We start from the raw sequence: 26,707 nt of genomic DNA, 5'->3' as shown, positions 1-26,707 counted from the left end.
TTTTATGCAGCAACAGTGTGAACCCAAAAGGAATTATCGTAGTAGTTTCATAGAGTAAAGGATATACAGCAACAACATAAAATACACACCACACAGTAAAATGCAAATTAAATTTTGCTAGATGTTACTATTAGAAATTGGTATAAATACTCTAACAAACACAGCACATAATTGATTGTTTGCAACACAATTTTGCACATGATGGAAACTGGTGACCTGCAAGAGTATTCCCAATATCCTTGCCCAATGCTGGTTGTTGTTTGCTGCAAAGACCCCTAGGAAATCATTAGCAAACTCCATCTAGAAACAGACCCAAAGGTCAGAGGTATACATAACATGAGATTCATGGCTCATGGTTGGAGAGCTGTGGGCATTTATTCTTGTTCAAAATGTGGTATAGTGCTCCCATTGTCAGAAGTTAGTGAGCCTGAAACATGCCAGTATCTAATTTTGAGCAGTGTGCCAAAGACACATGTTCTTTCTTAAATGGCAGTCATTAGAGTTGGGCACCTAGGGCACCTAGTGAATTCCAGAAGCGTGGTAATTGGTTCTCTAAGAAAGTATAGAGAGGCTCTGAAACTCAAGTGTGAGGAAATTGATCATCAATTTAGAGATAACCCGGGAAAGTAGATACCATCTGATTTGAAAATCCTGGAGCATTGTGCATGTTCTGTAAAAAGGAAAGCTAAGAACATACTTAGCTTTTCAGAAGCATGGACTTTGTTCCATTTGAATATAAATAGAAGCCTCTGTGTGTATGTGTCTCTCTTCCTCTCTATCACACACACACACTTAAAACCAATAATATAGCAAAATAAATATAGAAATAAGAATCAGAATCTTGAAGTAGAAATGCTATGGCCTTTGGCGCCAGTCAGGTCTACATTTGAATCCTATCTCTATCTTTCACTGAAATATGCCACTTTGAGCAAGTCCTTTATTCTCACAACTTACATTTCCTCATCTGTAAAATGGGTAAAGTAGTTCTGAACATGAGGCATTGGTGTGAGTATAATGTATGTCAATTGCTTGGGGATGTATACAGTAGCCATTTAGTAAGTAATGACTATCAAAGAAACTAATTTTTAAGTATACATTTGACCTTAAAACATGTTGTTTGTGCACAGTGTAATCTATAGATATAAAAAGCTAATATGCTAAGTGTCTGACCATCCCACCAGTCACTATGATGTGCACTGACCACCAGAGGGCAGATGCTCAACACAGGAGCTTCCTTGATGCGCACTGGCCATTTACAGAGAAATGGCACCATGGACCTGGCACCCACAAAGCAACACTCAGCTTCCCCCAAGTGGGACACAGACCCCACCACCACCCCAGAGCAATAGCCCACCAAATTGCAGCTTACACTGCCAAAACCCCACGGCACAAAATGCGGCCCACAGTCCAGCCCAACCAAGCCTGGAAACATTAGTTGTGGGCACCGGGTAATGATGCCACGTAGCAATACCCAGCTTCCCCTTCCTAGCAACTAGCCTCCTTGGAATTTCTCAGCCCAGGGACACGACTTGCTTTATAGCCAAGTGGAAACATTTTACACTTTAAGCAAACATTGTGAAGTGTTTTCCCATGCCTGATCTCATTTGATCCTCACAGAAGTTCTGGACTAGGTAGATAGGAGACAGTGAAATCCTTTTTTTTTTTTTCATTAGCCAGAAAACAGAGATTTAGAAAGCTTAGAAACTTGACCTTACTGAAAAGAAGTAAAAAAATGGTGGACCTGGAAAATGACTTCAGGTATACTCACTGCTCAGAATATGGTCAAACACTGCTACAGTTAAATATTTTACTCTTTGTTCTCCCTGCATGATCTACAATAATAATCTGCTTCATGTTGATATTTACTGCTATTTTCTGACAATTACCCGAAAGAGAAGTTGGGTTGCTTCACTGGGCTGGAAAAAGTTTATCTAAATCAGAAAGCAGGTCTAATTAAGCAAGTTTAACTATGTATATAAAGTTCTCGCTGGTGCCAGTCACATACATGTGTTTCGATCTGTTATTGTCGATCATGAATTTGGTTGACACTTCCATTATAAGAGAAAGGGCAAATGGCAATGTTAAAATATTTCTTCTAATTACTTTCCTTTCAATGTGCATGAATTTAAGCACCGAGCCACTAGTTATTTTATAAAACTTACTTAACCCTTGTCACTTAAAAGAACATAGGCTTACGGCTTTAAAATATATTGATTTTTTAAAAAAATTAATGATTATATGCAATCTATATGCAATGATTATCTAGCAATCTAATTTCATATTTCTTTGCTTTGAAAGGATTGCTAGATTTTATTATTTTGTTGTGCAGGTTCACACACAAAAAACCATTGTGTTACCATTAGAAATGTTCAACTTTCTTTCAGAAGTAATTTTGTCTTTTCATGATTTGTATAGTGCCTAACATTTTAACAGCAATCCTCCTTATATATTTTATTTTAATATTAAGAAACAACAAACTAAGAAGAACAATTTAGCATCTGTATTCACATATATTGCTCTTTGCTTCCTTTAACTTTATTTCCACTTGAAAATATTCAGTACTCTTTCTTGTGTCTCTCTTCTCCTCTAATAATTAAGGTCTCTCCAGGACCTTTCCAAGCAGACAGACATTCCTTACGGCACGGTCTTGGACTCTGCAGTGTATGAGCATGTGCGTATGAAGGGAATGAATCCTTTTGAGAGGGACAGCATGTATTCCCAAATGTGGCGGATGATCAACCGAAGCAATGGATCGGAGAATAATGTTCTGGAGTCCCAAGCAGGCATTCAAAAGGTACTGGCTATAGTTTTTCATTCATAGTCTACCCTTTTGTCTCTCATATTAGAATTGGTAAGTTAGGATTGACTTCTTTTTTTAAGTTATTTTAACTTTGACATGAGTTTTCAGTTGCATTATAGCTTCTGTTGATTTAAAGAAGAGTTTGAAGTGACAGTGTACCAGCAGAGGGAATTCAAAACCTCTTTAGTATGTGTGTCTAAAGCAGCGATTTTCAACCAGTATGCCGCAAGATTTTTTTAAAACATGCAATACCTGACTATTTAGTCAGGGACACTGACCTTATTTCCCTTAAATTGTGGGGAAAAAAATTAATTTTTTTTTACCTAGACAATAGCCAAGACAACAATAGGTAACCAGGGTGAATGAATTAGAACCATGCCTTATTTTTTGTTAGGTGGGGGAAAATGTATTTTTTGGTGTGCCACAGAATTTTAGTAATTAGCTTCTGTGTGCCATGAGATGAAAAATGTTGAAAATCGCTGATCAATCGGATCTGTTTCCAGTGAATTCCAAAGCTAGAAAAAAGGAGCTGGTATTTTGCTCAGAACAGGCTCGGAGACTTATACACATGGAGACTGAAGATATTTTTACAAATCCTATTCCAAATATCATTCAGGTTATTCAATCCTTTCAAACACCTAAGAGTATTTTCTGCATTTGTTTTTAGATGAAAACCTTATCTTTACTTATGATTATGTGAAGCTATCTGTGAGTAAAAGTTAATCTTGTCAACAAAATTCCTACCAATGACTGTTTCTTTTTCCAACAGTGAAAATATTTAGATCTTGTTTTTATATAGCTATCACTTAAGAAGTTATTTTACAAAAAAGGGGGGGTTGCTTAGGAAGCAGTCTTTGTTGTTGAAAGCAGGAAGCTGATTTTTATTCTGGCCTGTGGTTTATAAACATGTACACAAAAGTAACACTTTCTTTCTCAGGCCTCATCAATCTCCTTGAGAGAACTGCATGGTTTTTGCTTAAGATTGTTCCAGTGGCTAGCCTAGTAGAAATGACAATGGTTGATAGTTAATAAAAATTATTGGATGAACAAATGAATGAATGAGCGAGTGAATGCATGAATGGATGTCACTAACAGCAGCAATGGTGGTATACACTTTTTCTCTGTAACCTTCCACACAGAATAATTTGGATCCCATGCCTGAGTTCCTCGTCCAAAAGCAAACTCAATAATACTATGTTGGAGAATGCTTTGATGACTATAAATGTTATTCTGCCACAAATTTTAGCATTATTCTATGCATTTTCTAATGATGTTATTTGTCTGCTACTGCTATTGCTGTGGTCCCGTAGAGTCAGCCTAGTAATTTTTGCAGTCACTACATTGACATCATTATTTAAAAAACTGATGATGCTGACATAAATCTCTTTCCAAGCATTGCTTTTAAGGAAGTGAATGTCCTTGAAATATTAGCAATGGCCTCCAACTGTTTCTCTCTTATTATATTAGTCCCCATTTCCCAGGGCCCGGGTATGGATCCCAAAGTGTTTCTATTTTGGGTGAATGGATCTATAAGTTGTCTGAAGGAGAAGGGAGAGTAGGCATTTCAGGGTTTACTAGTTACTCATAGGATATGAATGAATTCAAGCCCACAATAAATATACTAAATAGGTTATTTTCAAATTGTCTACTATTAAAAATAAATTTGTTTTCTTGAGAATGAATATAAATTTCGCAACTACAAAACATTATTATTTAATAGTCCTAAAGTTAAATTAAAATTGTAACATAATAAAAAATATAATGCAATAAAAGAAGTAGAGAACGATTTCTGTTCCCTGAGAGTCTGCTAATAAAGAGGACTTATGAGTTTAAAAACGGCAAATCAAATCTCAGAGTATTTATTACTATTTGTTGCACCACATTTATTCAGTTTTCTAATTTATAGAGGGGTATTAAAGCATGTCCTTTGGAATTCATAATGGAAAACATCAAAGTGAAATTTGCTTTAATATATATTTCTTTCAACCAAAATCACAGACAGGTGATAATTGACTAGACAGAGAAGCGGTAGTAATAATAAAATGTATTTTGGTGTAGTTTGCAAGGTCCTGCCCAGCTTCTATTAAAGTAAAATTAACCAACCAACAATAACTTTTTCACTGCTAAAGCTCACTGGGAGCTCATGAGATTAAGAACACATAAAACGAGATTGTGGATTCTTCCTCAAGCAACTAGCATTGCACATTTCACATAGCAGTTTCCTCTGTCATTGACTTCTAATTTGTGCAGGCTGAAGGGACCTCAGAGGTCAATATTCCACGGAAAACCAAACTTCTACAGTATCTTGGCCAGGAATTTATATATACAGAATACAGTAACTGTCTTCCAGGAAAGCCTGCCTCATTGTGAAAAGCAATCCTCACAATCTGATTATAACTTTATATATCCAATTAATGTCTCAGGTTCTGTTTGTTCTTAATTGTGTTACTAGTCTCATTAAGTTTCTCTTATTTGAAGGTAGATCCAGATTCTTTCCAACCTCTTTATTCTGCTCTTACTGAAAAAACCTATATAAGTGAGGATTAAGTAAATGAGTTCTGAATCTGTTATTATTGGGAGACATGCACCTAAATCAAACTAGCCTAATTAAACTAAAACAAACTTGCTTTTGCTTTCTTCTTCCCAGGATGTTTTGCTTTAATAGAAAAACTGGGATTTGAAAAGTATAATCAAATTTTTAATGCATGTATTAAACAATTATTTATTGAGCACCCACTATGAGTCAGCCACTATTTTAGTCACTGGCGTGAATATAAATGAAAACAAAATGCCTTCATGGAGTTTAGTGAAGAAAACATACAATAAATAAGATAAATAAAATATGTTACATTTCAGTACTGGTAAGTGTTAAGGAGAAAAATAGAGTAGGAGAAGGAGACGGGGACATGGAGAAGATGATCTGTTTTATTAAATCAGATGGCAAGGGAAGTCTTCACTAAGAAAGTGACCCTGGGATAAAGACTTGAAGCAGGTGGGGAAGAGAGGGAGTGAGGGAGAGGGAGAGAAAGAGAGAGAGATCTTGGTGAAGTTGAAGTGTTTCCAGACAGAGGGGTCAGCCAATGAAAAGGACCTAGGTGGGGGCATGTCTGGATAGTCTAACTATGAGAGAGGCCAGTGTAGCTTCAGGAATAAGGGATAATATCAGAAGTGTAACAAAGTCAGAGAGGTAGAGGGCCCGGTGGTAGGGAGAAGGCAAATCATATAGAATTCTATTACAGCATAGTCCCGGGAGCTACCTGCATCAACATCACTTGTTGGAATGCAGACTCTTAGATCTCATCTCAGCTCTTCTGAATGTGAATTTCATTCTAACAAGATTCATAAGCATGCTAAACTAGTCTGAGAACATATACTGTGCAGAACATATTAAGTGGGCTTTTACTCTGTGTAATACATGAAACTTAGGAAGTTTTGAACAAAATAACATGATCTAATTAATATTTTGGTAAATTGTATTGAGAAAAACAGAAGGTGTCGATGTAGAAACTGGAAACCAGTTAGGAGGCCAATATAATGACTCAGCAATTCTGAAATTACACCATTGAAAATCAGTCTCTGTTAAAACCCAAATACATCTTAGAATATTATAACTTTAAACTATTAGCATTACCACATTGATGGAGATTTGATCTATCAAATTATTTTAGGAGGAAGAGGGATATGAGGCAGGTAATTTCTGAGAATAGGTAGAAAAATTCTAAGTCACAGGTAAGGATCTGACTAGGAATGATGTATTTGTGTATAGCACTGAAACAGAGAAGTCTCTGGTTATTAAGAAAGCACTATTTATTTCCTAATAAACTATTATAATTCAGATGATGAGGAACAAATTATTCCAGAACTTCAGCAATAAAGACTACTAGGGAAGAAAAGAAAAGCTGAATTGTTAGGATTATAACTTCTGCTCTAGCTAGAGGACCCCAGTGTTAAGTAAATAATTCTTCAGAGTATGTAGTTAAATGTGGGGTGGGGGGGAACTCTGAAGGATACTATGGCAACAGGAAAATAGGTGGTGGCGGCAGCAGCAGTATTCAACCAGAAAGATCAATTTGCAACATCGCTCATCTACTTAAGTCCCAGAACAGTATGTGGAAAAGGGAGCTGGCAAAGTTCAGATGCGCATCAAGGCTCCACCCAACCACTGGGCTTCAGGGCCAGCTCTAATCCTAGCTGGAAGACTGGAGGATTGAAATGAAAGCCAAGACTGGAAGCAGGGAGACGAGCGAGGAGGCCACTGCTATAATCCATGTAAGACACAATAGTGGGTGGACCAGAGTGGTTATATGGTGCAATTGGTGAGAAGTAATTGAATTTGAACATCTTTTGAAGGTAGCTCTAACAAAATATTCTAACATTTTGCATATGGGGAATGAAAAAGAAAAGTTAAAGATGAATCTAGTGTCTTTGGCTTAAGTAGTTGGAAGAATGAAGCTGTTATTTTTTTAAGTTGTCATTTCTTTCATAAGAGACTAGAATAAGTAAACATACGAAGATGAATGCTTAGTATTGGAAACTAGAATGCAGACCCTCACCGAGGGAAGAAACTCCACAAACTAACCCACCATGGTCATAAAAATGCACATTTACATGAGATAGAGTTTATAATCAAATCATGCATAAATCTGGAAAATAGATCAATAAAAAATCAATTGCTTTTAAATAGTTATTAAAAATTCTTTTCAAAAAATAATTATGAATAGCAAAGCTCCGTAAAGTCTAGTATGAGCACTAAAAGTTATTAACATCCAAAATATGTTTTTTAAAGCAAGTTATAGTAAGTTGCCTATTTATTTATTTATTTATTTTGAAAGATTGAAAAAAAAACTATACGAAAAGCAGATTTGAGAAGCCAAATGAAAATTTGCCTTTGGCATGATAGTTAATATAAAATGCTTATTATTTATCCAGGCAGAGATGCCAAGAAAGCTGATGCATATATAATTTGGGTATTCAGGAAAGAGTTCTAGATGGAGATAAACATTCGGTAATTATTAACATAGACTTTTTATTTAAAGTCATAAGACTCAATGATATCACCAAGGATATCACCACATTGAGTGTGTATCTAGGGAAGAAAGATAGCTAACGACCCCTGGGACAATGAAATCTGAGCTGTTTAAGAGGAAAGTGATGGCATAAGGAGATTGAGAATGGCATGAACAATGAACTGTAGGTCTGGATGGAACTAAAGAATTGGAGTCATGAACCAATGACTGAAGGGCAGAACTGTATTGGAAATAATATGAAGTTGGTTCTGTGATGACACATTTGAAATTGAGATGGTATAGTGTTGGTATTGGGAATATGACATGGGAGTGGGTGGCTGAGGTAGGAGAAAAGACACACTCTTTGGAAAAGAGAAACCCAAGAGACTGAGAAACCCAGTACTGGAATGGAATGTCTATGTGAATAATCAAATCACCAAAAATAACCATGGAACTAGTATTTGAGATAGTGACAGAGGGCCAAATGATAAAATCTTCAAGCGATGTTGGAGGACTGACAGAGTCAGCAGATGACAGCAGTAAGAATGAGTAGCAGGTTATAAATATAGTCTGATAGCCTGGCCTTCAAAGATAGAAGACTATTTTATAGAAACAAGGGTCTAGAAGTAGTTCAAGGGTAAAGGAGGACAACTACTCTTTATCCAGCCCCTGTGGTAAGAAAGTTGTAGAAGAGAAAAAATAGCCAGCACTTAAGAAGACAAGTAATTGGCATCCCTAGAAGAGAAGCATATTATATGCAGAGTGACCATAAGCCTTGTTGGGAAGTCTCAGTTTTGCCAGGTGCCCCACCATTATTAATAGAATCCCTGTGATATTGTGATTTATTAAAAAATATTTATTTGGTCTTCCTCCTGTTTCTGGCACAGAGCTCCTAAAACCCTTGGAATTTTCTAAATGAGGAGAGTTATGAAGGTGTCTTTTATTATGTTAATGAGGTACTTTGGGACTGAACCTAAGAATAGAGCTGCTTGGCAGGGAAACTAACCATGTGATTGAAGGATTGGAACTTTTAGACTTACCCCCCAGCTCCTGGGAGGGGAAAGGCATGGAGAGTACCATCATGGATGGCCAATGATTTCATCATCCATGCCTGAGTAATGGAGCCTCCATAAAACCCCAACCTGACAGCTTCCAAGTTGATACACACATGCAGGGGTGAGGAGAGCAGCACAGAAGCTCCATGAGAGCTTCTAAGAGAGCATGGAAGCTCCATGCCTTTCCCCATGCTTTTACCTATACATCTCTCCCATTTTTCTGTTTCTGAGTTATATCCTTTTATAAGAATTTAGCAAGTAAACTGTTTCTCTGAGGTCTGTGAACCACTCTAGCAAATTAATTGAACCCAAGGAGAAGGTCATTAGAATCTCCAATCTATAGTCAGTCAGTAAGCAGCACATGTAACAACCTGGGCTTTCATTTGTCTTCTGAACCCTTAATCTGTGAAATCTGACACTATCTCTCATAGATAATGTCAGAATTGAAGTGTAGGATACCTGGCTGGTGTCTGAGAATTATTGGTGTGGGACTGCCCCCAGCACCACATGTTAGAATTGGTCCTAGAATCTCTAATTCCCTTTCACTTTCAATATCATTCCCATCACAGCAATAAATTTTAAGATCTCCCTAGATAATAGGGTTCATGGTGGTGATAGTTCCACAGAGCAGAGTGGAAGAGTGTAGATAGTTGGAGAGGAATGGGAAACTTGTTCAAAACCAGGAGATCTGTAGTTCCAAATCAGTAAGAAATGAGGACTGACCTAGAAGTTTTGGATTTTTTATGATGACAGGCATTCAGGGATCTAGAGCCAATATGGGCTTTAGGCCGTAGGCACACTGTGTTGGTAAGGTGGTGAGTGTAGGGTGACAGGGGGTGAACATCTCACAGGGGCATACTGACAGTGGCAGGTGAAGGCCTGGCTGAGAGCTGTCTTCCCAGCAGCTGAGAGATCGGAGGGCATTGCTTCTCACAGCTAAGGATGAGGTCAGGGAGAACCAAGTTACATTTTTTAAAAAAAGATTGATTAGAAAACAAATTTTGAGTATTACCAGTTTTACATATAGTTGTTCCTAGTCTTCTGTGCCCCAGACCCATGAACCACACTGGCCATATATTTTTCTGGTTGTTCCTTTCCTCTTCCTCCTAGAGCTCTCTAGCATCATTTTACATTGAGTGAAAATGCCAAAGTGGATGAAAATTCATGAACTAGCAACAGAGAGAGGGTAAGAGCTCACTTGAGCTTCAGTAAGTGACTTGGTAACATGCTAATAGGTCCAAAACCTTAAAATCAGCGTTAGGCCTTTATTACAGAAATGAATAATCAGACTGAACACAACTTGGGGGAAAACAAGACAAAATACCCCACAGCTTTGGGTCTATGAAAATGCCACGAGGCCTGGGCTGTCATACCCCTGGGCTTAGAGGTAGCAATGCTATATTCATCCTTTATCCAAATAACTTCAAAAAATATATGATTCACTTTAGCACTTTACCTGCATTTGGAGCTCAGATACCACTGGCACATTTTTGGATCTTTAGGAAACAGAGCTTGTAGGTCTGTGAGTTATCATACAGTGAATACCGCTATTCTTTCGGTACCAGTGGGGAAAAACCACACATAGACATCATTTCCAGCAGCCCTGCCAATGCATTTTTAATGCCTGGGGTTAAGTGTTTTTAAAAATAATTTCTAATAACTTATTTTTTCCCAATAACCTTAATAGATGTCTTAAAATTAGTCTTTATTAGATATTTCCCAAAGAGGAAAGGAGAACCCTAAAAACCATACATTGCTTACGCAGTCATGAGCATTTTAAGTTGAGTTAGAATATGTCAGGTCTTATAGAACACAAAGCAAACTATAAACAGGAATTTTTTAGATGCCCAGGGGTACATACATATATCTTTATAAACATAATGTGACACTACTTTATAATTTTCACTTTAATTTATAGAACATATATATGTATACATTTATATATTGACTACTATTATAAAGATACCCACTACTGGCAGAGCATGTATTTTTAAACTGCTTTTTTAATATAGTGATTTAATCCATGATGAAAGCCAGACTTGCTCCAATTCTTCCTTTAATTAGTTACACTCAATTCCAATTCATCTATTCAGTCACTCATCCTTTAATCAACAAACTTTTTTTTATTCAAAGGCTGCTGAGTACCAGAAACTATGTTGGGCAGAGAGGATGCTGAGATGGATTAGTCTAGCTGGACAGTAAAATGCAGAATCAAACTACCCAGAGAACGATGTACAAGTTTAAAAGGTAATATGAGAAAACAGAAAGTCAACCAAGCATAACCTCAGGGACGAGGCTATTCAGATCACAAAGGCTTTCTAGAAGAAGTAAGGATTTAATTAAATAAAAGAGAGATAGGAATAAGTAGGAGAGGGAAGAGACAGCCTGGAAAAAAAAGGAAAAAAGCACAAAGGTGATCAGAACAGTACCATGCAGGAAACAAAAAGCAATTACAGTTTGATATTAGGTAGTTGTATGAGGGTTTTCTAGAGAAATAAGAACAATAGGAGATATGTGTGTGTGTGTACGTATATATTATAAATTATAAATCCTATATATAATACAGTTTTATACATAATGATAAAAATCTATGACCCAAATATATGTAATATATACACACACACAAAATGAGATTTATTATAAGGAATTGGCTCAAAAGCTTATGGAGGCTGAGAAGTCCCACAATCTGCAGTCTATAACCTGGAGACTTGGGGAAGCCAATGGTGTAAATCCTAGTCAGAGCCTGAAGGCCTGAGAACAGGAACAGTGATAGTGTAAATTTCAGTTCAAGGGCAGGAGCAGACCAATGTCCCAGCTCAATCAGTCAGGCAGAGAGAATTCAACCTGCCTCCACTTTGTTCTATTCCAACCCTCTGAGGCTTAGATAATGCCCACCCACATTGGGGAGGGCCATCTGCTTCACTCAGTCCACCAATTCAAATCCTAATCCCTTTCAGAGATACACTAATAGACATACCCAGAAAAAGTGTTTAACCAAATATCTGAGCGTCCCATGGCTCAATCAAGTTGACACATAAGATTATAACCATCACAGTGCTATAATAAAGTGAGGGGAGTGGGAGGTACAGTTTGTGCCTGTGGATCAAAGACTCCTACTGGGCCAGGTATCATCTAGTTAGGTCTTACTCTCAAATTTACTTTCCAAGGTTGAAAGTACATATACATATTTAAAATTTTCTGTTAGAGCAGAAAAGTAAAAAATGTAATTCCACTATAATTTTAAAATTGGCTCACTTTACCCATTCGATTTACCTTTAAAAACAACCCCTGTGGTATAGCTTCATGACCTTTTCCTATATTGAATAGGCATGCATGTCCATACAGTGTTTTTGTTTGGTTTCCATTTTGACTTTTTTTAATGAAATGTTTTTTTGTCTTTCTCTTTTTAATTTCTGTTATAAAAGCTTTGAGGTTTGTATACATGTTTATACGTCATTTTGATACCTTCAAAATATTGCATGAATTACTATAATTTATCAAATTATTGCTGTTGATGAACACTTTGAATGTTTTATATATTTTCTCCTAAAAGCAGCTATGATAAACATATATATATATATAATTATAGTCCTAAAAGTAGGATTGTCAGTTAAGGAGCATGTAAATTTTCAAATGTAATAACCACTCACAGAATAGTCTCTAAAAATAGTGTACCTATTTCTACTTCTATCAATACAAAAAGAGTTTGTTTTCCCACTTTCTTTCCTGAAATTGCCAGAATTTAATGGTATTACTCTTTTTCATTTGTTCCAAAATGAGAAATGAAAAGTATTTTATTTTTACTTTTCTGATTGTTAATAACGTTGAACATTTTTTCAAATGTTTATTGGTTTTTGCCTGTCATTTCTTTTTTGCTAGATTATTCCTTTTGCTCCTTTTTCTATTAGCTTGTCATTACCACTCTTAATACCTCTTTTTTAAAATATCGATCATAGTACTTTGTATTTTGTGTAACTCTACCTCTAACCCATCAGGCTCTTCTATTCCAATCCATGCCCACATCTACATGTACACTGTCAGTTAAGTCGATGCACTGGCAAGCAAACACAATTTTGTCAGGTCTTAATATAAATCTTGGTAAGGCCCAAGGGTACGCTTTATAAGACAACATTTCTCTTGCCAGCCTGTGATTTCAAGGAGCAACATTTACTTTGCGAAAACTGGGAGAAGTTAAATGGTTTTGTAAATATGCCTGTAAGCTGTCCACTGTTTGCTGTCTTCCTTTTTATCCCTAGGACTATTAATGTAAATAAGAATTTTATAAAACTTAGTTCCCTAGTGAAAGATATATACTGAAAAGGCTCAGAGTTTTTGAAATATTCTTTTATGGACATTCCTAGTTAAGACATTGGACTTCATGCCTATGTATTTGTTCCATTACATTAAGCTATGCACCCTAATAACAAACACGTTGAATTTTTAGTTTCTGATGAAACTCTCCTTCCCTCAGGAAGGGAGTTAGGAGCCTGTGTAAGTTTCATTGGCGTTCCTGTGAGTCCTTTTATATTTCTCCAAAGGCCTTCCCTCTCCTCTTACTCTGATTTATGTAATCAGGGCTTCATTGTGATGTTCTCAACTTCTGAATCCAATTCCCCTTTAATTATTGTGAATAATGCTGCTACAAATATGTTTGAGTCTCTTCTTTTAATTCTGTGAGGTATATATTCAGAAGTGGAATTGCTGGATCATATGGCAGTTTTAGTTTTAATTTTTGAGGAACTGTATACTGTTTTCTATAGTAGTTGCCCCATTTCACATACCCACCAACTTTCCACATCCTCACCATCACTTCTTTGGTTTGATTTGTATAGTAGCCATTCTGATGGAACATATACATTTAAATTCTATTTTAATACTCATTTCAAGGGGCACTATGTGGCTAACAAACTTGAATCACTGTAATTTCCCATCATTTACTCCAGTAGACATTAGATTGTGTTGGCTAGTCAATCCACACCTCCAAAATGGCTCACCCAATAGTGATTCTCAAAGATAGAAGAGACCAATAAACTAACAACTTATATCCAGCAACAGAGTCAAATCAGAATGGGGGGAGAGGGCTGTATAATTTAACAAAACAAAAACAAAACCCATGCCATTCTAACCCACACAATTGAAAAGTGTTGGTTCTCCTAAACTCTCTGGGAATACTTGTTTCTGACCATTAGCAGATTCATCACAGTCATAGAGCTGAAAAGAAATGTGAAGATCTCCCAGGTTAATCATTTTATTTTATTGATGAGGAAACTATACCTAAAAAGATTAGGTAATTTATTTAAGGCCACACTGCAAATTAGTGTCAAGATTTATGACTACAACCTACATGTCTTTAACTCCTGGTCATTTGCTTTCTCTACCACAACTGTAGAATTTAAGTCTCTAATGTCTTCCCAAAGCTACTTAAAATTCACATCACAATTTGACCCATCCTCAAATTGTAGAAGGTACTAAGAATTACTACAAAGGCTGCACAAAATGCTTATTTCCAAACTCTGAACCAGGATATGAAGATTCACTGAGTCTAGGATGATATCACAAGAATTAAATTTTTAATAAGCAATTCAGGTGTTCCTGATGAAGATTCTTCACAGATTATCTTCTGAGATTACCTCTTCTGCATGTTATTTGAAAACCCTTGTTCTAGATCAATTATCTCCCAAGTGTGGGCTCGGGACCAGCATTGTCACCACTTGGGAACTTATGAGAAATGCACATTCTTAGACCCCACTCTAGAACTAGTTTGTCAAAGACTCTTCTGGTGGGGATGGAAATTCTATATTAACAAGATCTTCAGACAATTCTGATGCAGCTAAAGTTTAAGAACCAATGGCCCCGGCTATAGTTAAGTCCAAGCAAGCCACTCACATCATTCTGTTGTCGTTCAAGCAGAGGCTTTAGGTGTCTGTGGGAATAGCTCAAGAGAGTTATCTCAGTGCTACGGCCAAAGCAACGCTGTGAGCACACTCCAGTGAACAGGCTTCCTTGGCACACCAGGAAGTTTCAACGCCCGCCTGACAAATCTCCAGGAGCCACGTACTCTTAGCCCCGACCCTCACGCCATTGGATAACATAGCAAGCATGTCCCTATTGCATTGGCTGCTTACCTCTTTATATATGGCTGTACTTCCCCAATTAACTTAGATCTGTGTCTCTGAACCTGGTCTCCGGAGTCATGCATGCAGACGCCCCAGCGCGTTGGGCTCCGTCATCCTCACCCCCGGAGGACCCCCTGTTCCATGTATCCAGAGCTCTGGGTACATCCTAATAATCTAAAATCTTTTTATCACTTTAACAGATGCTACCAGGCTTCTTAATATATGAACATAATTTTCTTGAATGCTTTAACACAAAGGAACAAAGCCTTTGCTATCTTTGCTCCTTACATGCAATTAATCAGAAAGCAGAGGTGAAGTGAGGGCACATCAAGTGGCAAATGTTGCTTCTTTCTTGTGATGGCATTTTAATTTTTAGGAACTAGACAACACTTATCTACTTGCTGTACATCTCTACCTGGATGCCCTGCTAAGGCCCCTGCCAGCTTCATGTCTACAACTGAACTAATTATCTTCCTTTGCAAGTCAATGCTTATCTTTCTGTGTTCTTTATTTCTACTAAAAGCACCAATACCCTTCTGTCGTCCAGGCTGGAAATTGAGGAGTCTTTTTCATTGCTTTCATCTTTCTTACCAGAGTCAATTCATTGCTTTAGCTATCAATCCTGCCTCTGCAGCTTCTCTCCCATTCATTCTCTTCTTTTCTTTTCTACTTCCAATTTAGTAATTCATGTCACTATTACTACTCTCCTGGACTATAGAAATAACTTAACTGATTGGCCTCCTCCCACATATTAATCTTCCCTCAGAATAGTTCTGATAGTTATCCATCTTTGCTCCAAGATCTTTAAGTGCTCCACTTTATCTCAAGTGTAATTTGTTTATTCAGGCATTCAAAGGTCTCTACAGTTTGGTATTATCCTTTCTTTTAATTTTCATTTATTTATTTGTTCATTATTTGCATTCAAAAATTTTTACTGAACTCCTATTCTGTGCTAGGCATTCACATAGGTGTCTTTTTCTTTTCACATTTCACGTACCTTATTTTCCAAGCCAACTAAGTTTTACTGACTTTCTCTTATATTTTCAATATTCTTACATACCAGGTATTGTTCATTTCTTTTCTTCCATCAAGAATCCACTCCTCCCACTGCAATTTTTTTGTCCATTGGCTATTCATTTTCAAGGTCTATCTCAGTTGTTACTATGAAATCATTCCTGGTTCCCTTGCCTAAAATATTTTCTACCTCCATTAATAATAATTTATGAATAATGTATTAATCTTGATCATTTATCCATGTGCAGATATTGATTCTTCTTTTTATGAATATGTTTTTATTGATTTTGGAGAGAGAAGAAGGGAGATGGGTAAAGAGATAGAAACATCAAGGAGAGAGAAACATCTGATCAGCTGCTTCCTGCACAACCCCTACAGGGGATCAAGCCCAAAACCTGGGCATGTACCCTGATGAGGAATCAAACCAGTGACCTCTTAGTTCATGGGTTGAACTCAGCTACTGAGCTACACAGGCCAGGCTGTTTCTTCTTAATATCATAATTGTATCTAGCTATCCTGCTGTATGGTATACTACTTAGGTCAGGATCCATGCCTGATTTATCAGTTTATCCCTATGTCTCTACAGCATCTCAATCTCTAGTGAATGAAATTAAATAAGTTTCTAGCTTGAATCAATCTTTCTTTCCAACTTGAATGACTAAAATCTTATTTGACAGCACTCAATCTCAGCTTACTCATGAATTCAGACCCAAATTGGTCCTGGTAGATAATTATTATTTTTTTGTATCCTATATAATAAAAGGGTAATATGCAAATTGACCCTAACAGCAGAACCATTGGGAATGACTGGTCACTATGACACACACTGACCACCAGGAGACAGATGCTCAATGCAGGAGCTGCCCCCTGGTGGTCAGTGAACTCCCACAGGGGGAGCTCTGCTCAGTCACAAGCCAGGCTGATGGGTGCCAGCACAGCAGTGGCTCCCACCTCCTCAGCAACGCTAAGGATGTCGGACTGCAGCTTAGGCCTGTTCCCCACTGGCAAGTGGACATCTCCCAAGGGTTCCTGGGCTGCCAGAGGGATGTCTGACTGCCAGCTTAGGCCCAATCCCCAGGGAGTGGGCCTAAGCCAGAAGGTGGACATCCCCTGAGGGATCCCAGACTGCGAGAGGACACAGGCCAGGCTGAGGGACCATCCTCCCCACCCCACCCCACCCCCAGTGCACAAATTTTTATGCACCAGGCCTCTAGTTTTATTATATTCTGAATGGCACAACTTCTTCACTATCTCAAAAGTATGTCAGTAAAATACTTTGTATTATGAGTAGAATAGGTCTCAACACACTTCAAACTAATGACCTCAATCTCATTTTGTGTGTTTATTTAACAGAGACCTGTTACCTTGATTAGAGGAAGTTGACATGCAATTGTGTGTATTTACATTGGTAAAATGATCAATTGTATGTTGTTGCTCTATACTTTTGTCTAGAAAGCTGGGAAGCAAGGAAGGAGGGACATAGCAGATCGAGGCTCTGGTCAAGCAAGTGGACACTCACCTCAGGTGCATAATAGAAGGGGGAGCCACAAACAATAGAAGGGGTTGCCACAAGCATCAATAACCATTATATTTACATATGGCTCCATATGGCATTGGAAGAATCAGTCTTTATTTAAAATTTTATTAATCATGGACTTTTTATTTCAAGTCTTTTAAATACTGCATTAAAATATTATTTACCTTGATTACTGAATTTTTTAAATTCCCTTCAATTTTTTGGCCAAATGCTTTATTCACCTCAATGTAGTCTAGGCCCTGGAAAGGAAACAGAAAACAAGATGGGAAAGAAAGAAGAAAGAAAAATAGGAGAGATGAAAGCCATGAAGCCAAATAGACACAGAGTCTTTGTTGAATATCTTAATCTTTAAGTTTGAAAGATTATATTAGGTTAAAAATATATTAAGATAAGCAGATGAACAAATCTGCCAATATTGATGTTAATCAATGATATATGCTGTGTATACCATGTGTCTATTTTATATACAAATGTGATAATTGCCAGATTGTATAATTTGTACTGAATATTACAACATAATGTGGTTAATGGAAGGTTGATTCTGAATTCTTTTTATTTTTCAATAGTTAAACTTATTTTTTCCAGGTTAGAATTAATTACAAATTTTATTCAATCTTATATTCTGAATGGTACAATTTACCTGTTAATCTCTGACAATATCCAATCAGTGTTTTATTAGATATTTCTTTTTCTTAAGGAGTCCAAAATAGCACATTAGCTATAAGTTTAGAGAGTTATGAAATAGAGTTTGAAGCTAAGATTCCCCATTAATCAGCCCTGAGGCCTAGTCATAATCCTGAGAAATTACTAGGTAAATGTCCCTAAATATAGCACGTAAGTTGTACTCACCTTAAAGGGGGAGAATATAAAATAAATATATAGAAAAAATAAAGAGAATTCATGATTAGTATACTTCAATCTGAGTTTCCAGATTATTATGACCACCTGACACTTGTAGGTAAATTAGCTTTAAGTTTGTGCTGAAGTTGCTAGAGGGCCAGACCATTATAAATAAGGAAGCAAGTTGTTTACCACGACAGTAGAAGTGATTTTTTTACTGAAGATATGGGTAAACAATGTGATTTAACAGCCTTTGAACATGGGATATATATTATTATGAGTGGCCAGATTATTATGACCACCTGACGTTTGTAGGCAAATTAGCCGTACACTGCATCCTATGGGATATGGAAGCACGAAGACCCGTTTTGAACACCTTTGCTGTCTGCAGTTACCAAGATAAAACGTCTCCAATTCGCACAGGAACACAAGGATTGGACAGTCGAGCATTGGAAAAAAGCCATGTGGTCCGATGAGTCATGTTTCCAGTTGCATCATGCAGGTGGCAGAGTGAGAATTTGGCGGAAACAGCATGAGAGCAAGCACCGCACATGTATGAGTACAACCCTTCAAGCTGGTGGGGGCAGCGTTATGGTTTGGGGCATGTTTTCCTGTCATGATTTGGGCCCTTTAATTCATGAGGAGCAACATCTGAATAGCACAACATATCTAAGTATTATTGCTGATCAGGTTCATCCTATCATGTTGAGGGCATATCCCAATGGAGATGGCTTCTTCCAACAAGACAATGCGCCATGCCACGGTGCTCGTATTGTGCAGGAGTGGTTTTAAGAACATGAGGGAGACTTTGCCTTGCTTAGGTGGCCCCCACAATCACCAGATCTTAATTCAATTGAGCATTTGTGGGATGAAATTAAAAGAGCCATCGGGCAGCTGGTTCCACAACCATTAAATCTCACAGAACTGGACAGTGCTATAAATCAGGCATGGTGTCAGATTCCTCTCATCACCATTTAAACCTGCTTCCCTATTTATAATGGTCTGGCTCTTGAGCAACTTCAGCATGAAATTATAGCTAATTTCCATATATATATATATATATCTATATATATATATTCTGGGCTTAATTTTTAAAAATTCTGTCAAAGATAATGGTTTTGTAGTGTTAAATATAAAATTTATTTTTAAAGAACATAGGATGCTGCCTGGGAAAGAGCAGATACTCCCTAATATTGCTCCCCCCTTCCCTGAAAATACTCGTAAGGCTGATTTGTTTGCTGATTCTCACCTAGAATGTTAAGCTTGAATGCCCCATCTGCTCAGAAGCAGAGAAATGTGATGGAGTTTCTGCCACAAAGTATATCACTGTCAGAAATGTATTGCATTTAATACTTTTGTGTATTTAACTCTGTGTATAAAACATCTAGCCTACAGGAAACTTATGAATTACAGTCAAGTGAAATACTACACTTGAGCTGTGAAGCAGAAGAAGCTTTTATTACCTTTTCAGCTCAAAATATCAACATCCTCCTTCACCATGTTAACACCATGAAGGATACACACATTTATGTGATTCTAGAAACAGAATGTCTTACTTATCATTTCTCCATCTGGGACTTTGCATTAAAAAATTATAAGCAATTTTAGACAAATTTCTTTCTATATCAGGGGATCTAAATAAGTTTGTGAATCTAGCTGCTTTTGGAAATTAGTCCACTTGTTATACACAATAATATATGACCTGCAAGTCTTGTTTTTCAACCATGCACTCCTTGGAATGATCCATAATATTTTGTATATATTTGATAGCATATAATTTGAAAATCAGGAGCTGTGTCTTAGAATTGCTTTTCGTTTTGTTTTTGTCTATACCAACAAGCACTTTTAGGTTGGATTTGCTGTGAGAGTCACTGAATGAGCTAAGTTAGCCAAAACTATTTATCACTGATCTTCCTCTACTCATCATCTAGCTGTTTAATAAATATTTTTCAAGCGTATTATAACTAACACTCAACAGTAACTCTACCTTTTATCTTTTCTTTCTCAGGGAGTAGCAAATCTATTTCTTAAATTTCTTAGTCCAAAAGCCTTGAAATCTTTAACTTCTCTCTTTCTCTCACAGTCCCATGTCTGAGCAATTTGTAAATGCTATTGGTCTTTTTTATTTAAGAGCACATACCTGTTCTCACCACCTCCACTGCTCTTACCCTAGTCCAAGCCACTAACATCCCTTCCCTGCACTCTTATGATAGCCTCCTACCTGGTCTCCTTCCTTCTCCACCATCGGCCATTGTCTCATGCCACAGATCATCTGGGTCTTCCCATCTCATTATCTTTTTTACTTGGTTCATCTGGTCTCTGTGCTGTTTCTTGAACAAGCCAAGCACACCCCCCTCTTCAAAACCTTTACACTGACTCTATCCTCTTCCTGGAGTGTTCTGCCCCAGAGGCTTCCATGGCTGGTTCCTCCACCTTCTTTTAATATTGGCTCAATGTCACCTGCCCAATGAGACCTTCCTTGACCACTCTAATGTTAAGTGCAATTCCCTCTCACCTTAGCATTTCATAGACTCCTCCCTGCTTTACTTTTCCCCCATGTTATATAACTTTCTAACATATAATTGACTTGCATGTTTTATGTATTCACTGTTTTCCTGTACTAAATGTAAGTTGTATCAGGGTATGAATTTTTGTCTTTTTTCCTCACTGATTTACTTCAAGAACCTAGAATAGTATTAGAATCATAGAAAGGTCTTCATTTATTTTTTAAATAAATACTTTTGGCCAAAAACCAAAACAAAGCAAAAAAAACCTGAAATATTAAACAAAATTGAATTAGTTAAAAGCAAACAGCCTCTATGATTTTCTTTTATAGAATAAGTTATTTAGGTAAAACTTTCTAAGTATATCAAATTATTAATTATTAAATTTTAGAATTCATATTATACAGCCCTGGTAAAGTGACATTTATAATATATTTTTTCCAGCTACTCTTCATTACTCAGTGAATTAGATATACAGTTATTTTAAAAAATTACTTGAGACATTTGTTTGGGAATTTTATATAAAATTATCATTTTTATTTATTTTCTTAACCTATCATTCTTTGATGAATACATTTGCTAATTAAATGAGACTCTCCAAAAATATGAATAGCTTTAATATGTTTGATGGGAATTTTGCCTACCAACTTCTGTGTATCAAGAATATTTTGGTATAACTTATCAGGCTATCTTGTTTACTTCAAAATAGCTGAGGCAGTTGGATATAATTTCAGTCGATAAGCCCAGATGGTTGTGGGCAACAAAAAGTTTCAACCAAGAAAGAGAGGACAAAGAATCCAGGAATAGATACTAAAAAATATGTTATGATGAATGAAAATGGGATTATGTCTGGAGACCAGTATCAATAGGAAATTTTTAGTATATCACAGTACTTTAGGACACTTGGTCCTATTATTAGGCCTGCCTTCCATTTAAGATTTACAGGAAGGTAACTATAAAATGTGATTATAGGAAGCTTTTAAAAATATTTATTTACTAAATATAGAATCAAAAACATTAAAACTAAAAAGGCCCTTAGGAGTAATTGATTATAACCTCCCATGATATGTAGAAACCTTTTCTCCAAGTCTCACAAGCCCAGTCATTTCACTTTTGAATAATCCAGTTTTTAAGAGCCTTCCTTACACAATATCAAAATCTGTCTCCCCATATCACCCATCTACTGCTTGGTTGCCCACTAAATAAGCATAAACCCTTTGAATATTTAACATTAAAATTCTTACTCTCTAAGTGAAACATCTTTTTGTTTCTCAGATGCAATGCTTTTCTGAAAATTTAATTTCTTCTGAATTAACTGTTTTGTCAATGTCTTTCCTAAGTTAGCTCCCAAAGCTGAACACACTTTCAAGACATTGGTCTGATTGATTCAGACATGCATTGCTGTATCTTGAAAGCCACACTACAAATGTGACATCTATTGAAGTTGAATATACTCAAGTGCTTAGATCTTCTTTAACAGGATTGCTTTTTCAGCCAGTTTCCCCTAACCAAAAATATATACATTTATACCTTTCAAATTGTTCCTTCATTTTTCATTCTCTCCACTTTTAAGTCAACTGCAGATTTATGAAGTATAGTTACCACGTATGTATTAAAGCCATTAACAAAAAGTTGAATTTGGGTTAAATACAGAAACCTATAAGAAATTAAGGTTAACATGAATGCAACAGATAACACATTTTAATACAATGCTTAATTTGTTTTAAAACCTCTTCTATCTTATTATTTAACAAATATTATTTTCCTACTGAAAAAAATAATTGAGAGCACTATGTTGAACTTATATATATTTATATTATCTGTTACTATTCACATTGAAATGCTACTATATTCTTCATCACTTCCAATCTTATAACCCTACCACCAAGGAAATGATGTTAATTTGTCATGACTTGTTCTTAACGGACACATGATGTTTCTTGTTTCTTATAATTACTCTTATTTTATCAAAGAATCTAGAAGTGACATATTTTTCCAAGGATGGACACTAAATATTTCCCAGGAGTAATATTTCCCCTTTGGGGGAAAAAACAAACACATTTACCCAATTTTCTGCAAAAATTATTGTTCAGTCTTTTGGTTCTACCACATTCTTGATTTCTCAAAGTTTTCCAACGTGAATTTCTGGATCACATTTGCAATTTGTTCGATGTTTAGGGATCTCCAGATTTTGCTGATTGATTATATGCCACTAACAATAAAAAGTATTGAATATATTCCCCTAATATATTTATCTTCCTTTATTGGATCTCCAGATTTTGCTGATTGATTATATGCCATTAACAATAAAAAGTATTGTTCCCTAATATATTTATCTTCCCTTATTTATAACTAGAGGCCCAGTGCACGGATTCATGCAGAGGGACGGGGAGGGAGTGTGGGAGTGTGGTTGCCAGCCCCAAGAAGGGAGCTGGGCCTTGGCCCCCCTGAGAAAGAGGCTGCTTCTGCCACCACCCACCCCTGGTTCCCCATCCCAGCCCGGGGCCCAAAGGCCCCAGTAGGGTTGGAAGAGGAGGCAATGGTCACTGTGTCAGGTGTGGAAACAATGGACACCATCATCGGCACCCCGCTACTGCAGTTTCCCACCTCCCCCCCTTCTACTTCCCTCGCCACCACACTGACACTGCAGAGGGTGGGAAGCCCCTGGGGAAGGGAGAAGATGGGAGTGAGAAAAACCCTTGTGTCAAGGTCTGACTTTCAGTAGATCACAGCGAGGGAGCTGCTCTGCTACCTGCACAACCCCAACCCAGAAGCAGGTCTCTACAAATGGTTTAGCACCAGGGGCCGAGGGGGCCGGCCAGCCAGGGGTAGGGGTTGTGGGTGGTTGGCTATGGGATCACACTGACCATCAGGGGGCAGCTCCTCCATTGAGCATCTGCCCCCTGGTGGTCAGTGCACTTCATAGCAACTGGTCAACCAGTCATTCCAGTTGTTCTAGTCATTCGGTCGTAATAGTCACTTAGGCTTTTATATAGAGAGATTATATACCTAGTCTAAAGGTAACAGAAGCAACATTTTTAAAGAAGCTTATATTTTACTATATCCATTGTAAAAATTTTTCTCAGTCATTAAAAATAAGTTAATACTTTTAAATGAAAGCAAAGTAATTTTACATGTTTCATTATTTTTTAAATTTTTCTTTCTTTTATTTTAAAGACTGGCCAGTGCCTGAGGGATATGAGTGTAGGTATAACTGTATAAAGAAGGTGAAAAGATTAGCTGAAGGACATATATCACACACCATGGACATGAACAATAGTGGAGTGAAGACCAAGGGAGGAAGAGGTGGGGGTGAGTGGAGATGGGCAAAGGGGAGAGAAATGGGAGACACCTGAAATAATGTCAACATTAAAACTTTCAATAAATAATTTTTTTATTTTTCAACTATAATTCACATATATTATGTTAATTTCAGGGGTATAACCCAGTGATTGGATATTATATAACTTACTAAGTTATACCCCAATAAATCTAATACCCATCTGACAGTATACATAGTTACTACAATATTATTGACTATATTTTAAAAAATCTTGACAGCTCTTTCTGATACATGACCATGGGATTATGTTTAAATATTCTCTGATTTTTTTTAATTGCTCTCCTGAAAGCTAAAAGTGTATAAATAATTCATCCCAACATATATTTCCATAGTTATTAAGAATTTACCAATATCGACAATTATTTTTGCAAGGTTTCTGTGATTTCTATTTGACAGAGTAGTAATTTTTTATTTAATTTACTAGAGGCCCGGTGCACAAAAATTTGTGCACTCAGGGGAGTGGGGGTGTCCCTCAGCCCGGCCTGTGCCCTCTAGCAGTCTGGGACCACTCAGGAGATAACGACCTGCTGGCTTAGGCCTGCTCCCTGGTGGCAGAGGGCAGGCCCAATCCCTAGGTGCAGCCTGGTCGGGCGCTCAGAGCAGGGCTGATTGGGGAGTTGGAGCACCGCCCCCTGTCATGCACAGAGCAGGGTGATCAAGAGGCTGTGATGCCACCACCCTCAGTCACGCTAAGGGTAGGGCTGATTGGGGGGTTGGGGCACTGTCCCCACTCACAGAGTAGGGCCGATAGGGGAGTTGGGGCACTGTCCCCTGTCAAACAGAGAGCAGGGCGGATCAGCGGGTTGGGGCGCCACCCTCTATCACCCACAAAGCAGGGCCAATCAGGGGGTTGAGGCGGCGCCACTGTCACACTCAGGGCAGGACTGATGGGGAGGTTATGGCTCTATCCTGTCACACACAGAGCAGGGCCAATCAGGGGGTTGAGGCGGCGCCACTGTCACACTCAGGGCAGGACGGATGGGGAGGTTATGGCTCTATCCTGTCACACACAGAGCAGGGCCAATCAGGGGGTTGAGGCGGCGCCACTGTCACACTCAGGGCAGGACGGATGGGGAGGTTATGGCTCTATCCTGTCACACACAGAGCAGGGCCAATCAGGGGGTTGAGGCGGCGCCACTGTCACACTCAGGGCAGGACGGATGGGGAGGTTATGGCTCTATCCTGTCACACACAGAGCAGGGCCCACGGGGGTGCCTGGCCAGCCTGGGTGAGGGGATGATAGCTGTTTGCAGCTGGTTGCATACCTTTCAGGGTGGGGGTTCCCACTGGGGTGCCTGGCCAGCCTGGGGGAGGGGATGATGGCTGTTTGCAGCTAGTCACACACCCTTCAGGGCGGGGGTCCCCACTGGGGTGCCTGGCCAGTCTGGGTGCGGGGCTGAGGGCTGTTTTCAGGCTGGGAGTGACTGAAGCTCCCAACCACTCCTTTTTTCCTTTTTTTTTTTTTTTTTAAATTCTGGGCCAGCTTTAGCTTGAGGCTTGGCTCCAGCTCTTAGGCCTCCACTGCTGAAAGTAGGTTTCTGGCCTTTGCTTACAATGTTGCGATTCCGCTGTCTGAAGTCCAGCGGTATTTGTTACGTAGTTTCTTAAACTGCAGGCTCAGAGGCCTGCAGCTGCTGGCGGGGAACGGTGGTTTCCTCAGTCACTGAGGCAACCAAGCCTCATGTTAGTTTCAAGCTGCCAGGCTGCCAGCCGCCATCTTGGCTGTCAGTTAATTTGCATATCTCGCTGATTAGCCAATGGGAAGTGTAGTGGTTGTACGTCAATTACCATGTTTCTCTTTTATTAGTGTAGATATCTTTATTTGGTGCTTATTTATTTCTATTATGTACCTTGAAATAGCAGGTGTTTGAAGAATATCAAGATGAGTAAGATAGATTCTACTTTCAAGGTATATTACCTTATAATAAGGCAAATCATGTAAAGAAATACCTATGCTCCATTTGGGTAAGTGATAATTACTATCAAAGAAAGGCACAGAGTAAGTTCTCTGAATTGACAAAAGAAAATATAATTTGTTTTAATTTTAATATTTCCTGAATTTAAACTAGTATAACATCTTTCTTCGTTATTCACTTCATTCCTATGAAATAAAACTGGCTAACAGGCAAATCAAGATCTCATTCACACGTTATATTTGAATGGAAATAGAGAAAGATATCTGGAGAGGGGATGCCTCCTTTTATTATTCCATCTTGTTTCTGCTTTAATCTTGAAGTCTATTAAAAAAAATTGATCTGTATCTTTTATTGACTAAGCACAATATTGAATCCACCCATAAAAAGTATCTCTTAATACTAAATATTACCTCTAGTGTGACTCAGAGGTTGAACATGGACCTATGAAACAGGGAGGAGGTCACAGTCTGATTCCTAGTCAGGGAACATGCCCACATTTTGGGCTCGATCAGTAGGTGCATGCAGGAGGCAACCAATCAGTGATTCTCTCTCATCATGTTGTTTCAATCTCTTTCC

At 37.8% G+C, this 26,707-nt stretch overlaps 1 protein-coding gene across 1 annotated transcript in view; it reads left to right on the top strand.

Annotated features, from left to right (window-relative positions):
* GRID2 (glutamate ionotropic receptor delta type subunit 2) overlaps positions 1–26,707 on the top strand; it is a 690,454-nt gene that overhangs the window by 440,599 nt on the left and 223,148 nt on the right. Inside the window, exon 11 of the mRNA XM_015562999.1 lies at positions 2,599–2,794. Coding sequence (XP_015418485.1) covers positions 2,599–2,794 — 196 coding nt within the window. The remainder of the gene's footprint in view (positions 1–2,598; positions 2,795–26,707) is intronic.

The sequence above is a fragment of the Myotis davidii genome, unplaced genomic scaffold, assembly GCF_000327345.1.
Source record: "Myotis davidii unplaced genomic scaffold, ASM32734v1 scaffold958, whole genome shotgun sequence".
Taxonomy (NCBI): Eukaryota; Metazoa; Chordata; class Mammalia; order Chiroptera; family Vespertilionidae; genus Myotis; species Myotis davidii.
Note: the sequence above shows the minus strand (reverse complement) of the source record. Positions and strands in the feature narration are given on the sequence as shown.